Genomic DNA, 16,912 nt, shown 5'->3' with positions numbered 1-16,912 from the left:
ATTTTTGATATATTTTATAATGTTGAGCTCGGTGAGGAAGAAAGAACAACCAAAATGAGACAAAGAAACTGTAGATCTTCTGTACCAGTCGATTTTTGCTGGCCACTATCGGAATTTTGTTTATTCGCCGCGCCGCGCCACTTACGTAGTTAGGCACTTCTGCTTAGCTGGCTTTCTGCTGTTTTCAATATATTGATTTGATAAAGGATGGTCATCAATATCAATATTTTTTTTTTTCATAAACAATTTTTTTAGATTTAAATTCAACATAATTGCTTTATAATTTCTCGTAAAAAATCAGTGTTGACATGAAATTGTAATTTGTAGGACGCTTGATAAATTACGGTAACTACGCAAACGTGCTTAGTTACGGAGGTGTAAACAATTCCAGTTGTGGCTTTGTGAAACGGCTTCAATTGCGCTCCGTAGTTTGAAAGGGTGTGAATTACGGAAAGGTGTAAGTTACGGCAGAGCTTTATGAAACGAGGCCCAGGAGGGCAGAACAGTTTCGGTTCAGTTAACCCTCGCCCCGTTGGGGGGGGGGGGCATTTTGGCCCCCCTGTAGTTTTTCCTAAATAGCAAGAAAACGGCGGGCTGCAGCGCCGCCAAATTTTCAGTACCTTCCCGGGCATCAATTTGACACCTTCACACCAAATTTCAAGTCTTAGGTCACCTTAGGTCAGGAGTTATTGAGGTCAAACTGAGGTCATGTTAGAGCAAAAATGAGCAAAAAACATGCAATCTTGAAACGCTCACCAAACCTACAGTTATCAAGCAATTTCAAAGTTCTTTATATGGTCTAGTAGACAAAAAGCGGCGCTACAAAACTGCTATCTCGGATTTTCAAAATTTTGGGTTTTTGACCATAAAAAAATCAAAAAATTGATTTTTTCAGAAAAACTAAAAAAAATCCAAAAATTTTTCCGAATTTCGAAAGAACCGGAAAATATGTGATAGTCCCTGTGCTCTTCTATATACATGCCAAATTTTTGATCGATATCTCGTTTTTTGGCCAAGTTATAGCGAAAAAAAACTGTTCAAAAATGATGACGTCAAATTTTTGAACTCAATTTTTAGCGATTCTAGACCACGTACGGCAAAACAAAGACCACCATTGAACTCTCCGTGACGAGCTGCATCGATTCGATACCCATTTTATGCAAAATATTAACTTTGAAATTTGACCTAATTTGACCTGACCTTGACCTGATCTTGACCAAAACGTGACCTAAGCTGGCCCCAAAGGCTGCCTTACCCACATAATCGCATTCGTCATGTAAAATGGACTATAAAACATGTATCACACGACACTTTCATATTGTGACCCCCCGTGACCTGACCTCTGTGACCTGACCTGGTATCAGTGACCTCAAATAGCAAAATATGTGTTTGAAGAACATTTCCCCATCGATGATTTTCAATGAAATGCATTTTACTCGATTTTACAACGCATTTCTTGAAATGCCTGTAAACGGTGAAAATTGGACCTTTGACCTGACCTGTGACGTCACCGGTTTGACCTAGGTCAATAAAATTGGGTCACAAGGTAGTTCCCTGATAGGGCTATCCAACACTGTTTGCCGCTTGTCGCTAGGTTGCGTGGTTCTCGAGATCTTAGGGGGGGGGGGGCAAAATGCCCCCCCCCCAACGGGGCGCGTTGCTCGGCAGAGCCCAATGGGGCGCGGGTTAAACATTAATAACGCAACAATGGCAGTTGTCGGAGTATACGCGCCGACGTAAGGACATTGCCAAGTAAACTTTTTATAAAGAACTACTGTTAACGCCAGACCCGTTGAGACCCTAATTTTTCGCGATTATTTTTAAATGCGTGGAATAATTTCAACCATATTTAGGAAATAGCTGTTTCAAGACCTGCCGAAACTTTTTCTTCAAATACGTTTTGCTGTCATTTACATATTTGTGGCACTTGTCATTGACTCGTAATGTTAACTGTTTTTCCATCCTGGATAGAGGCTTTCATACGTCATATGACATTAGGCTCCGCCCACGGCTGCGGCATTGACCCGTGCCCATCAGCGACCTCTGTACACACGACACCCCTGCCATCTGTAAAGGACTATGAATTTCGCTGACGCTTCACGTGCTATGTATCAATTGCAGCAGACGGTCAAGTAAATGTTAGGCTCTTGTTGACTCTTGTATATAGGACCAAGAGGACCATCACTCCTCAACCTACTACTCACACGCTTCGAACAAACGTTAACGATTCCTAACAAATACGATTTTCGATGTAGGATATATGTTTGAAATACGAGCGAGCCTTATGGTGTGAAGCGAAGGCAATTAACTAATTATTGCGTTGTTCGATGGTTGCATATAGCGATGTACAAATCAGCAACTACTTGATGACATCCGACATCCCATTATCACATTATCTGCAACGCCATAGGCTTTAAATACAGGTGAATATTTGCTAACGTTATGTCAGGTATATGCCATCTGCCCGTCATTTGCAGCTTATGAAAATAAAACAAATATCAGCGAACCTATCAGCATTGTACAAACAATGCGCATTGAGCATTTATGGCTCCTCAGTCATCATGTCGCTCTTTGGGCACTGTCACTGTCAGACAAGACGTTACGCACAACTCCGCCGGCTTTCGGCACCGCTCGACCGTCCCCGCTCCCTGCCACAGCGCGAGTGACCGCGCGCCGGCCCGAAACCGCCGCAGGCCAAGACCACAGAGGCTTTGACAGACTACAGAGGCTTTAGCTTTGACGTCATAACGTATCACAGACTGACTGGTGATAGCCTCTACACACCGGGTGAAAATCTTGCTCGAAATTTAACATTACGAGTCAATGAGAAGTGCCTGAAATATTGAAATGGCGACAAAATATCTAAATTGTAAAAGTTTCGGCAGGTCTTGAAACGGCCATGTCCTGAGCTTGGTTGAAATTCTTCCACGCATTTAAAAATAATCGCGAAAAATTAGGGTCTCAAGGGGTCTGGCGTTAACAGTAGGCAAGCACATACGATCCCTACAGATAACGCACCCGCTTATTGTTTGCGGAGATTTAATCATACATTTATCAATGCCTGTTTCCAGTCAAAAAAATTTCACTCAGGCATCTACCACCGCTCAGGCTGTGAGTGAACTAATGCGAGAATTTGATCTGAAAGATGTCTGGCGCGAAGCGAACCCAAATTTGTGTCGATATACGTGGAGAAAGTGTCATCCATTGCAACAATCCAGAATAGATTACTTCCTTGTAAGCAGCGTGTTTATAGATGCTCATCATGTGGAAAAAATTGACATTGAACCCGGCCCAAGAAGCGATCACAGTATCATAACGTTCTCAGTAAACGTATTTGGGGACAAGCGGGGACCAGGTGTATGGAGATTGAACCTCAGCTTACTCGAGTGCGCTGATGTGGTTAATGAAATTAAAGAGGAAATACATACCTAGGGCAAAACAAAGGCAGAGCCAATACCATGGGGCTAGCGAACTAGGCCTGTTGATAGAAATGCTGCTGTCAAATACAAGAGTAATATGCATTAAGGCGAGTAAGCGGAAGGCGCGAGAAAGGCGAAAACGCGAAAAAGAGTTAGAAGCCAATGTAAATGAACTAGAAACAGGCGCGGATACAAGGGGGGGGGCCATGGGGGCCATGGCCCCCCCCCTTGGCCGATTTTTTTTTCAAAAATAAAATAAAAAGTTAAAAAGTTAAAAAGCTGAAAAGGGGACCTCCTGAAAATAAAGTGGCCGAAATCCGATGAGTTTTTTTTTAACCTACCCACTTAGTTATTTCTTAGAAGACTAGCTGAGAAGACTTCTTTTTTAGAAGATTGGTAAAGCTTTTCATAACTTGGAGGTCTCTTATACTCACAGAGATGACCACTTTTACAGGGCCTCCTAACCTGCACAGAGGGCCTCCAAGCCTGCACAGATGTTGAGATGTTGCCTGAACAGCTAGATAAGCTCAATAGACGCAGTTTTTTTTTGGGGGGGGGGGCCAACAAGTGGGAAGATGGGGCCTCCAACAGGTGGGATTATGGGGGGGGGCCTCCTGGTTTCTAATGGCCCCTCCCTTGGAGATTTTCTGGATCCGCCCCTGACTAGAAAAGTCACTAAAGTTCGTTTTTTTTTTTAAAGGACGCTGGCCCAAAGTTCACTATCGAGGCTCTCACGTGAGTTTTGGCAGCTTCAGTGTCTGGCGAAGAGTTTCTTACCGAAAAAAATAACCGATTTCAAATTGTGCACGGTAAGTAGCTGGAAATTATTTCTGAAAAATGAACATATTATGATGACGTCACTGGTGGCAGCAGGCACCCAAATGTCCGTGCAATGGGACAAGTGTCAACGAATTTGGGTGAAACTTCTTAAAAACGAACATATTATGATGACGTCACTGGTGGCAGCAGGCACCCAAATGTCCGTGCAATGGGACATTGGGACAAGTGTCAACGAATTTGGGTGACACTTAGTTTTTCACTGTTGCCGAGCTTATAATCGAGTAAGCAGTTCCGTACATGATAGTTATAAGTTACATTGCAATACATGTTCGACAGTATGACGTCACCACTGTTTTCATATACAGGGTGTCCCGAAATTGATGCGCGGTTGGTGCCGCATGTTATGTTGTCCCTCCCGAGTGCTGAACAAATGCAATTTTACCGGCTCTGGCACCACGGACATCTTGCTGGTCACACGATCACGTGAACCAAGCGGCTAACCCGACCGCGGCCGGTAGTGGGCGCGGGAGGCCACTCTTGTCCAGACAGGCAACGTGGAGAAACCGCATATCACCAAAAGTGAAAAGGCACAAACTACCGATCCGCTTCCGCGCGGTGGGGATGATCAAGGACGGTGTGACCCAGGTTCCGGATGCCAGAGAATTGGGCGTCAACTCTGCGACAATTAAACTTTGGATGGACTGCAAACGATCAGGAGAGACACTCAAGAACAGCACAGTTCGAGGGCGGAAGGGGCGGAAGACTGCCTTGAGCAGAGTGGCGAAAATCGTGATTGCAAAGTCGACCTTTAAAAAGCACCATTCAACATCGCTGACAAGAAAACTGAATGAGATGCATGTCCCAGCATCCAAATCGACCCTCCACCAGTATTTGAAGACTATCTTGAAGCTGAAGCTGCTCAGCTTCAGGATGCAGACTTGGCCTACCGTGGTCCAGAAGTGCAGGCAGCTGGATTTCGCCAAGACCCACAAAAACTGGACCATTCAGGACTGGAGATGCGTCCTTTTCAGTGACAAGGTGCCCTTTGTGGTCTCTAAGCCCCTTACTGCCAGAACGATCGAAATGTGGGCCAACGGCAGCTCTGAGGAGTCCGCTGTCGAGACCGTGAAACGTCTGCTGAAGAATCTCATTTGGAGCATGATGAGCTACAGAGGCGCTCTGGCCTCTGAGCTTTACGAGGTGCCTCGGGGACAGACCGTGACTGCTTATTATTATGTCAACGAGGTGCTGGAGAAGACTGATGCCACAAAGATGCTGAGGGAAAAGGTAAATGGTTCAAAAAACCAGACTCAAACTTTTGTCCGACATGTCCAGGGCCATTTTCAGCAAGAAAGGGTTCCAGCTTATCACGCCAGGAAGACCCAGGACTGGTGCCGAGCGAGGCTCCCAGGCCTCTGGGAGAAGGGGACATGGTCTGGCAACAGTCTGGACCTGTCCCCGATCCAAATTATCTGGACGATCGTCAGAAAAGAGCTCAGCAAGCTTCCACGGGCTAGCTCAGAGAAGAGGCTGTTTCAGAAGATATAAACGGCATGGCGTTGTTTCAAAGGAGAGACTCTTGACAACCTGAAACGTGACACGCTAGACTGCAATAGGCCGTGTATGCAACTGAATGGGGACTATGATAACATATAAGCCGTGAAATAAATTCGAGCACTTTATAAGTTATTGAGGATAGGACAACCGCGCATCAATTTCGGGACACCCTGTATGGTTCCAAAACGCACATATGTAAATTATCGGGAAGAAATCACATGTTAAAATTAGTCGACGTTCGATTTTCTCAGCTTCAGTTTTTGCTCGTTTTGCTCGCTAAAACACGTGCTTGTTCGAAAAACATACTTGGAACCAGCGTCCTTCTGAAAAAAACGAACTATAGCATTGTTGCCACCAGGCGGGTGACGGAACGTGATCGCCTGAGGCGGTGGGGGTAAACATATTTTCGTCATTCAATGCTCAATGCAATCGCTGCGACTTTTTACAAGACCTTCTCCTCGTCGATGTTTCTTGCTTTCAACGACTGGTCCCCGAGTGATGACTATCCTCACGCAAGATAGGAGGAATGTAGCTACCAATTAAGCCCAAAAAACATATCGAAAATGTTACAAAACACTTCTTTTGAAGGACATGAATTGAATGGTTTTGGAGCCTCACGAAACGAGTTTCAGATATGACGCGTAAAATAAACTGACGCATAAAGACTGTGTTCAAAAGTGTGAGCGGCAGCTCCGCAAGCACTTATTAACAAATGAATATCGTAGGTACTGCTCGGTCGCCATAGCAACAAGTAAGTGTCACAAATTTCGAACACTATCTGAGTGCGCCAAGTTCGACTACATCGAGGACTACGGGTGATGGTTGCCAGCTGATTAAATTAATGAAACGCGAATAAATTCAACTTTCGTTTGAGATGGCGAGTAAAATCTGTTTGTTAATTTCAAATATCATTGAATTAGTTTTCGTATATAAAATAACTACAAACGCCTCTGTGCAATGAATTAATCAAGGCTTATGGAAATCGTGAGTAGGGCTGGGAAAAGCAGAAAAAGAATCACGTGACTGGCGTCCAAGCCTTATCTGTAAGAATCTTGGTTGCCACCATCCATAGATCTGCAGGACGAATATAAGCGAAAGAAGGATGAGCTGGATACATTCAAGCTACGTGTCGCCGAAAAAGCGATGCTCTGGTCTCGAGCGAACTGGCTAGAACACGGTGAAAAACTAACTATGTAGATACTTTTTAAACATGCATTGTGTCGCGGAGGACCGCTTGATTACATAGCAGGTTCAGCGCGAGCTCCAAATAAATTTGAGCTGATTTAGAGGAGAAAAAGTGGGAACGACTTCTGAAGTGGGTCAATAAAGTGAAGCAATGTAGAAACAGTATTTGAATATTAAGTCGAATTAAGCAATTAAGACAAAACACAACGCGAGTAAAATATCACAAACATTTGATGCCGCGATGACCCGGATGTTAAGCTATTGATTGTCACATTGCATTGAGCAAAGCTAACGTAATTAAGCTCTTTGAAGTTTGATTGAGTGAAGAAACGGACGGTTACGATGAGCATTTGCATGAGTTTTAATGTACAGTAAATGATGAAGCTTGGGTGTAATTATAAAGCTGTGTAGTGTAGGTAAGTGAATTTAGAATATCGGCGAGCAAGAATGGCCGGAAAGAAGAAGAAAGGAACACAGCCCCCTGAAGGTTCAGAACAGATGGCGGAAGACAGCGCGACGGAGCTTTCCCTAAAGAAGAACATGGCGGCAACAGTGAGAGAGTTTCATAAAGCTCAGAGGGAACTCAACTCGCTAGTCGAAAGCGGAGAGTTAACTGTAGGGAACTCAGTAGAAATATTGGAGTCCATGGACAACCTGACTGAAAAACTGAATGAAATTGGGGAAGCTCTAAGCTTGAAGATGTCTGAACAAACAGAAAGAGAAGAGCTGTGGATAGAGATAGAACAGATGGAGAAGGACGGCAGAGAGGCAATAAGATTCGCCAACAAAATGATCAGAGAGCAATTGGCTTCCGTAAGTTCCCAAGGAAATGAAGAAGCACCAAGAGCGCAGAAGAAAGCAGAGGCTAGAACCGCTCGAATCGACTGGGGCGCGTATGGATTAAAAAATCCCCCGCTGTCGGTCTTCTCCGGGGACAACAGAAAATATGAAGACTGGAAGACCACGTTTGATGCATTTGTCGACGGCGAAGAAATTCCAGAGAAGTTTAAGATGATGCAGCTTCGCAACTGTCTTTCCGGAGAGCCACTCAAGCTGGTGGAAAGATACAGCCCTACCAAAGCCGGATATGACAAGGCTAGGAGTGAATTGGATCGAAGGTACGGAGGGTCGGGCCGCCGGATACGGTATCAGCTGGAAGAAATCAGACACCTGAGACCGGTCCGTCAGGGCTCATACAAAGATCTCGAAGATCTAGCCGATCGAGTGCAGAGTCTGGTGACCCAGCTTGAAGAACATGGAGGGGCTGGAGATCTCTCGGACGTCTCAGCCTATTATATTCTTGTACAAGAAAAGCTGCCAGCCACCTACCTCAAGAGTTACAAGCGCTGGCTGCAAGTTCAAAAAGAAAAGGACAGCTTCACTCTCTTCGCCGGTTGGCTCTCAGATGAAGCGGTGTGTGAGAGAGATGCCCATGAAATGAGCGGAGCCGGAAGCAGTCACTGGCAGTCAGAAGACCGAAAGAAGTCGAAACCGAGGCAAGGAGAGAAACGAGGCGAACACGAATACAAGAAGAGCTTCAATGCAAGAAGTGAACACCGTGCCAAAGAGAATGGACCCATGAAGTGCAAGTACTGCGGCGGAGAGCACAAGTTGGAAGTGTGCCCCATGTTTTGCCAGTGGACTGTTGGGAGCAGGTGCCACTTCTGCAAGACGAAGAATCGCTTCCTTCCCGCCCACCTCAGCGTTTGGAGGTGGCCAAGGATGTCCGACAGCGCAGCCAGTGCCAGCTTGAAACGCGCAAGAAGAGGAGACAAGCAGGGTCAGAGAGCAAGGCACAGACGACCAGTCACGACCTACAGCTAAATCCAGTCATCCCGCCGCTCGACTCGGACAAGAACAGCAAGGACCCACTCTACATCGGCCTGCCCAACTTTGGGAACATCTGCTATCAAAACGCCACCCTGCAATCCCTGCTGGGTCTCCAACCGTTCCAGAGTGAGATGGTGTCCCTGATCTCGGGCCCGGTCGAAAGCGGCCAGTGCCGCACGCTGTGTGGCGTTGCCAAACTGATGGATCTTCGCCAGAAGGCGCTCAGCAAATTAGTCTTCAGCCACCTGAATGACCTGCGCGATGTTTTCGCCGACATCGATCCGGCGTTTCGAGGCACCGAGATGCAGGACGCCAACGAGTTCCTGTTGCGCCTGCTGGACACAATGAAAGACGAAGTTGACGCTCGACGATCGACAGACAACCCGGTCCGCGACAACTTCCATTACCAGACCCTCGAGAGTTACAGGTGCACAAAGTGTCATGAGACAGTTCTGAAGCGCCAAGAGAACATCAGCTGGTTTGTGAGCGTACCGCACCACCAGGGCACCGAGGCGCCCACGCTGCAGGACGCGCTGCGGCTGAGCATGCGACCCGACCGGCGCCACCTGCTCTGTCAGCACTGCCGCCACGATGAGTGTTACGTCACCACCAAGATAAGTCAGCCTCCCAGGACACTGATCCTCCAACTGAACCGGTGTGTCTTTCTGGGGGATGAGGCGAAGAAGATCCGGACCAAAGTGAGCATCCCCAAGTTCCTCTCGCTGAACGAGTTTGTCGCGGACGACGTCACCCGGCCTCCCGAGTGGAACTGCACAAATCCTTCCCTGTGTACTAGGGAGTCGGAGGTTCCCTCAGGCCCACCGGCCGCCACCGCCGCCCCAACAGCGCCCACCACTGCAGGCTCTCCAGTGTCGGCCGGAGCCACGGCGCCGGCTCGTCCTTCGCCATCGGCGACTGCTGCTGCTGAGTCGCCGCCATTGCCGCCACCCGAGCTGCAGGTGTTGGACGCCGCCAACTCAAACTCGAAGCCGGGGCGGACCCGTGAGGACAAGGGTCGCGAGCTCCATGTTATCAGGAGGTCACAGGAGAGAGAGCCGGCCGGCGCCGTGGAACAGGTGCACCTTTCCGAGTTTTGCGTCCAGGAAGATCAGTCGCTCCGTCCCGTCGACCTGGTCGGCGACTTTACGTATCGGCTGGTGGGAGTCGTCAGCCACTACGGTGGCGCCACGCACTCAGGACACTATGTGTCTGACGTGTACAGTGTAGGACGGGACATGTGGTTCCATTACGACGACCAGCGAGTCAGCTGCGTGGGCGAGGGGTACGTCCTGAATGAAGGTCACCAACGGGACGGTTATACCTTCTTTTACCTCCACAAGGAGCTCTGCAGCCAGATAGTCAGGATGGAGGGTGGGGGACTGTAACTGCCGCACGGAGGATTGGCGCTTGAACGCCTCCTGACCGTGTCCGAGCGGGCATGTGTGTATGGGTTTGTGTGTGCGTGTGTGTGGATATGTACCGGAAATGTTTTGTATCACCTTTTTATTACATGGATTGTTGTATTATATACGAGTCATTTAAAAAAAAATCCTTTTGTCTGTTTAGTCGAAATGGCTTGAATACAATAAACAAAACAAAGCAACTCAGATTCAGACTCTGTATTTTCATGTTACCTATACACTGCCTTTCTGAAGTTGTAAGACTCCTAATGGATACTAGGTCCTGCAAGGTTCATTTCCCTGTGAAAGCTCCTCTGGGAGTGAGGGCGTTGCGAAGTTGCGACATCTGAAGACCGTGCAGAGGTTCACTTTTGACTTCATAGGTCAGTGACCTGATCTGACCCGAAAATGTGGTTGGTGTCAACAGATCCGGCTTGATTCAAAGGTCAGGTATGCCTAGCTTCAGTTCTCTATCACCGGCGTGTTCGGAGCTATCGCGAAAAAAAAAAACTATGGAGGGGCGGCACCCGCCTCCCCCCTCGGCCGGCGAGGGTTAAGGCTCTCAGAGACCAGTACAGGGCCTGCAAAGGGCAGTTTGAGACGTTTAGATGCCGACTTGGGCCATCAGAGGCTAATGTGGGTCCTTACAGGCCATCATGGGCCCTCAGAGGTCAGTGTGGGACCCTAAAATACCTGCATGGGCTTACCGGCATGGGAAAATACCGGCACGGGATCTGAGGGCCCGCAGTGCGGGGCCCTCAGATCCCATGCCTCAGATCCCATGCTCAGAGGCACCTAAAGGTTAGTCTTGGGACCCCGGAGACAGAAATGATGTCATCAGAGGCCGGAGTGAGGACCTCAGACGCCGGCTGGGCCCTTGAGGCCGGTTTAGGGGCCCTCAAATGCCAGTGGAGGGCCCTCAGAGGTCAATGTGGGTTCTCATCCCTCAATGCGGGCGCTTGACCGCCACTGAAGGGCCCTCCGAGATCAGTGTAGGACCCTCAAAGACTGGTATGGGAGCTGTTAATAGCTGGCGTGGGTTTCTTGAGCCTCGTGACAATCGAATAAGGGCCAGAGCCCCATACACCCATGGGGGCCCTGCCCATTGGTTGTTTGGGGGGGGGGCAAATGATATGATGGCCCCCTGATTAGCCTTTGGAGGGGGGGGAAGGGCATGGTCCTGATTCCCCTCTGCGACCGCCACTGCACTGAAAGTGCGAAGAGGGAGGGGCAGATACCCACAGACATTGCTGGCCCCCAGCCTGTTTGAACCGAGGCGGAGGCACGGTCACCCTGGCCCCCAGCTACTACGCCTGTGACGAACTATGCCGACTCCAAGCAGATCCGGTCAAGCGTTGGTCGTTTGTATACGCATTCTCCTGCACCTTACTACACCTTTTTAGGCTCAAGTTCGAATATGTTAAGTTCAAATTCGATTTTCGAATAAGTCAACTTCATATTGGAAGATGCCAAATACAAAATCGGATACCTCAAGGCTCAAGCTCAAATTGAGATATGCCAACATCAAATTGGAAGAAGTCAAATGCAATTTCGTCTTACTCAAGATCAAATTCGAATACGCCAAATTCAAATTAGAATAAGGCAACTTCAATTTCGTCTTGTATTAGTAGTGTTTGTTTATTTGTCATCATTTATCACTATAAATAATTTCTTCGTCACCGAATGCATGACATTTTCAGTCACAATGCAGGTACTTCGATGATGGACGAATGCGTTTGTTTTCTTTTTACGAGCGCGTGAAAAATAAGATGTTGAGAAATATGTACGTATCATACTTATACGGACTACGGTAAAATAGGTCCAGGGTAAATGCAAAGCATATGCAGTCTAAAATTAAAAAAAAATTAGCCTTACAATTGGAGCAAAAGTAATTGCACGCATACATATAATATAATGACAATTGACTCGAAGCAATGGACGGCTTGGACACCGTCACGGATGTCAGCGATCTTGAGCTGTCCGACAGTTCCGCTACACGTGAACCAGTTGGCCGCTGCACGGCTCGCTCTCCCCGCCACTGTCCAGTCTGATATCGCCGCTCATTGCTGACAAGTGACAGCTTTGTGTAAATATGAGTTCATGATGGCGGGATATTTTTGCATACTATGGGTACAAGTTTTCAAATGGCAGCTTTCCGTTTCATGTCGAGCATAGACCGCGTCGCCCTGGCAGAGCTGCGAACTGCGTAATAAAAAACGGAGAAATGTAGTTAATGACGCACAGTCTTTTATCGAAACGAGACGGGGCGAGATGGGAGTCGACAGCCAAAGTCGATCGAAGGTAGATGGCGATTAGCAAATCATGATAATAATAGCATAATATAATAATGATAATAATAATAATAATAATAAATAATAATATTAATGATAATGATAATGATAATGATAATGATAATAGCATCATAAGAATTCTACTTATTTACGGTAGGTAGCTGCGTTGAAATTGAATTTGTCTCATTCTAATTTGAATTTGACGTATTCGAATTTGATCTTGAGTAAGTCGAAATTGCGTTTGACATCTTCCAATTTGAAGTTGGCATATCTCAATTTGAGCTTGAGGTATTCGATTTTGCATTTGGCATCTTCCAATATGAATTTGACTTATACGAATTTGAACTTGACTTATTCGAACTTGAGCCTAAAAAGGTGTAGTATTGTCTTATTCCTTTTCAGTGCCCGCTCATGTCCCGCGTCTCGTATTCAACAAAATGCTGCCACCAGGACTCACAGTTTTGTCTCTGATATGGTTTCCTTCTTTGAGTGAAGGAAATTGCGGTCAATAACGCTGTAGAAACAAAAGGGAGTCTTCATTAAAGGGCACGTTGAATAGTCGTCAAGTTCTGGTGTTTAGGGTACCGGGTGGTAGGTACTTACAGACAGACACTAAAGTCAGCAAAAAGTGGGGGGCCAGTTAAAATTGCTGGCCCCCCACCTCCGAAAGTGGGGGGCCATGGCCCCCGCCCCCCCCCCCTGTTCCTACGCCTATGGTCAACGGACGCGTCGAAATAAACAACTTCTAGCACTCCACTCTTCTACTCTGCAGATCTGAGATCACTACCACCTTGCTGACCTTGCTACCACCCAAGCCCCATAGCATTATGAGCAACCAATCACTCACAAAAGGCCTCTACACCAAGGCCCTAAAACTCTACACCACGCTCGTCGCTTGCTCGGCGCGGTTCATTCCCATGCTTGAGCCCAAGGTTGAGCCCAAGTTGAGCCCTAGACTCTTTAGTACCCTGGTTAAGCGAGCCAAGCCGCCAAGCTTCCTATAGTTCGTTTTTTTTTTCAAAAGGACGCTGGCTCCAAGTTCCTTATCGAAGCTCTCACGTGAGTTTTGGCAGCTTCAGCGTCTGGCCAAGAATTTCTTACCGAAAAAATATTCGATTTCAAATTGTGCACGGTAAGTACCTGAAAATTGTGTCTTGAAAAATTAGCATACTATGATGACATCACTGGTGGCAGCAGGCACTCAATGCCCGTACGATGGGACAAAGTTTCGACGAATTTGGGGGAAACTTCGTTTTTCACTGTTGCCGAGGTTATAAATTATAATCGAGTAAGCGGTTTCGTCCATGATAGTTATACGCTACATTGCAAAACAATTTCGACAGCATGACGTCAACACTGTTCTCAAATCTGGTTCCAAAACGCACGGATGGAAATTATCGGGAATAATTCACATGTTAAAATAAGGCGACGTTCGAGTTTCTCAAGTTCAGTTTTTGCTCGTTTTGCTCGCTAAAACGCGTGCTTTTTCGAAAAACATACTTGGAGCCAGAGTCCTTTTGAAAAAAACGAACTATAGTTGTTACTAGCGTAATCTTGGTTACTAGGGTTACCCGCGTGCTCCGCAACGCTAAGGGGGGATTTTTTGACCCGTGGGTTGGTCTGTGTCGATTTGGTTGGTAAATATCCATTTCGTTCGATTGCTTTTTGACGGCCAAGCATTTTGTAAGAAAACAAAAAGATACATCGCATCGAGGTGCCCGTGTCGTATTATCATGCGTTCTACTTTAGAATGATTCGAAAACTGGCGTGAAGTCTTTTGAAGGCCATCGATGAATTTCGCTAAAAATGACAATGTAATGGTTTGGAACATTTACATTTTTAAGGATACTGTTGCTAATTATGCAAAAATGAAGAGTGAATATTGGACAGAATTGAATGCTCTATCCAATGGTACCATATTCAATTGCCAAAGGTATCAGGTTATGCAGCAAACCCCGTGTGATTAATAAAGTGACACAAAATTGAAAACACCATTTTCTCCTGTGATTTGCACCACCTTGATTTGGATCAATCAGCTTTTCATAATTTTTATATGAGAGGCGGTACCTTTCTCTTGCAAATAGGCGTTGATTCAACTCGCTCCATTTAACGGTCACCTAAAAATAAAATTAATTCCAAAATCCCTCAAAAACCGCAATTTTTCAAATAAAAGTGCCCTCTCCGGTGCACGTGGCGCGTGCTATCCTCTGCATTAGGGCGGGTCGATGGAAAAAGTTTCAAAGTGAAGAGCGATTTTCCTACGGGCTGATCCATAAAACGGTTAAAACATATTTTTTTTTGCGAATTTTTGAAAAGGAACTGGGCGCGCCGTCAACGGTTTTTCGAGACCACTTTTGCTAATTTTTCTCGTTGTTTGCAAAATGTAGTGGGAAAAATTCGAGAAAGGTGCTATATTTACCACTTTCCTAGTTCTACATGCTTACCCCCACCTCTTCACAAAGTTTGGAAACCCCAGTGGCAGAATCGTGCTCAGAATAGCGATTAGCATCGGCGCTCTGAGCGCAACGAAACCAGCGCCATCTATTGAGCGAGTTTGGCATAACATTGATTTTGACGGCTTTCCGACCGTTAAAAGCTGACGCAGCCGCTGCCACGTCGGGTATATGGTGTTCTTTGGTGTTCCTAGGTGTCTGGTGTTCCTTATTTGACACTAGGTGAGTTGTACCCATTCGATCCGAAATACTTCAGGAATCATAAATTGCTCCGGAAGCTATACCTATAGTGATTTCGCCAAGAAAACAGCGAGATGCTTAACTTTGATACCTTTATGTTTATCAGTTAAATTAAGTTTTGCAGACAGATAACATCAGTCCAAACCGTATGTTCATTTTTGAATGCAATGTAGCCAGCCACCTAACCGTCCTAGGACAGAAAATCACACTTCGATAATTGATTCAAACGCCGGCATGAGAGCGTTGCATTGCGTCCTGATGGCACACGTGATGTAACCGAGACGTGCTCTCTTAATAACAGCAACGTATGCTGCCTAAGTTAGGAACCGGACGGCTCGCTCCACTGCCTGAGTAGTGAGTATGGGTATGCACCGGATCGAAATTAATTTGTTAAGCAGCGGGTCGAAGGTCACCCTCTTCCAGCGAGATTGCTATTGGTGACTCTGTAACGCGTTCTTTGGACCGATCTATGAGCTGCATGTAGTGCATGACTTGTTTATTGCAAAATGCTGATAGAATCGCATATCTTTATGTCTCCTGCCTCATTCGCTTCCTATACTTTTTTGCCATAAGTGTCTCGAGTCTTTTTATCACCATTCCTTAGTTCAGCAAGCATCGCAGTGTATCATGTATGCACTGTTTGCTGGCTGTCTGTATCGGCCAGTACAGCCCAAACAAGTTTCCTATAGTGAGCCCGGTACTTATTCCTGTCGATCACTGGGCGAATAACACAGACCGGTGAGCTGAGAGGTCTCGCAATAGCTGGATGCTTTGGAGTAATCCGTCTCTGCAATGTTTACTCCGTAATTTCGGACCACATTGGGACATAGTGAACAACATTGAACTAGGTGATAGTTCGAAGCTGGTCAATATATGTTGTATGATGGGCGATCGCGACGGAATACGTAACTTGCAAGCTGCCAACGTAAGCCATTTTACCAAATTCAAGGGCTCAATCTTCCTTACTGACAGCTACATCAGGATTTGTCAAGAGCGTGACGCCTGCTTCCGGGCTGTTCAGAAGTGTTCTCTGATCTGGACTGCATGGCGCTGCCCGAAACGGCACGAACGGTTCCTGCTCGATGCACAGGCACTCTTGGTAAATGGTACACTGATCGGCGCAGCTTTAGTCCAGTGGCTTTTCCACAAGTCTTGTAAACTTGTTTAATAGTTTGGCCCTTGTCTGATTTTGGTGTAAAATAGAATAGGTATTGACTACCGGGCTCATTTACTGAAGCAATATGCTCGTCCAACAGGCTCGTCATAGCCGATGATCCAGCATGGCTATCCTATTTATCATGATAAACGACGTATCCTTATGCACGTAAAATGCAGAAGGGCTTTCCTTTGTAATCACTTGCCTATCCGAGAACAGAATGTGAAGTGTCACCGAGGACCACCACGCGGCATTAGTTCCGTTTCGACATGGAGGCTCCTTTCCACTAACTGCAACAATGTCACATGATTGGGATCACAAATTGCGTCGGAGACCACTTAGCAGCTACTACCGCGGTTATTATGAGGTCAGTTTCCCTCAAAGCTCGATGCTCCACTGCTTGTTGCGGTGGCCCAGCCCCAATAGGTAATCAAAATAGGATCTGATGGTCCGATGCGAACGCGCGACTCGGGCAGTGATATGATACGCGGATCGCCGATCAGCAGGATACCTCGCAACTCATCCTCAGTCTGTTGTCAGATGAAGCCGGGCTAAGTTGACGAGGCTAACTTAGTACTTAGTTATTCTGCATTAAGCTGCT

General features: G+C 46.6%; 1 protein-coding gene across 1 annotated transcript; it reads left to right on the top strand.

Moving 5' to 3' along the window:
* Positions 1 to 5,282: 5,282 nt before the first annotated feature.
* Positions 5,283 to 10,156, top strand: LOC122378901 (ubiquitin carboxyl-terminal hydrolase 29-like). Its single transcript, XM_043360540.1, has 2 exons — positions 5,283 to 5,486; positions 8,645 to 10,156. The coding sequence occupies exons 1-2, from the start codon at positions 5,283 to 5,285 to the stop codon at positions 10,154 to 10,156; spliced, it is 1,716 nt and encodes a 571-aa protein (XP_043216475.1).
* Positions 10,157 to 16,912: the final 6,756 nt, after the last annotated feature.

This window comes from Amphibalanus amphitrite, unplaced genomic scaffold (assembly GCF_019059575.1).
Source record: "Amphibalanus amphitrite isolate SeventyFive unplaced genomic scaffold, NRLGWU_Aamphi_draft 000067F_arrow, whole genome shotgun sequence".
Lineage (NCBI taxonomy): Eukaryota > Metazoa > Arthropoda > Thecostraca > Balanomorpha > Balanidae > Amphibalanus > Amphibalanus amphitrite.
Note: the sequence above shows the minus strand (reverse complement) of the source record. Positions and strands in the feature narration are given on the sequence as shown.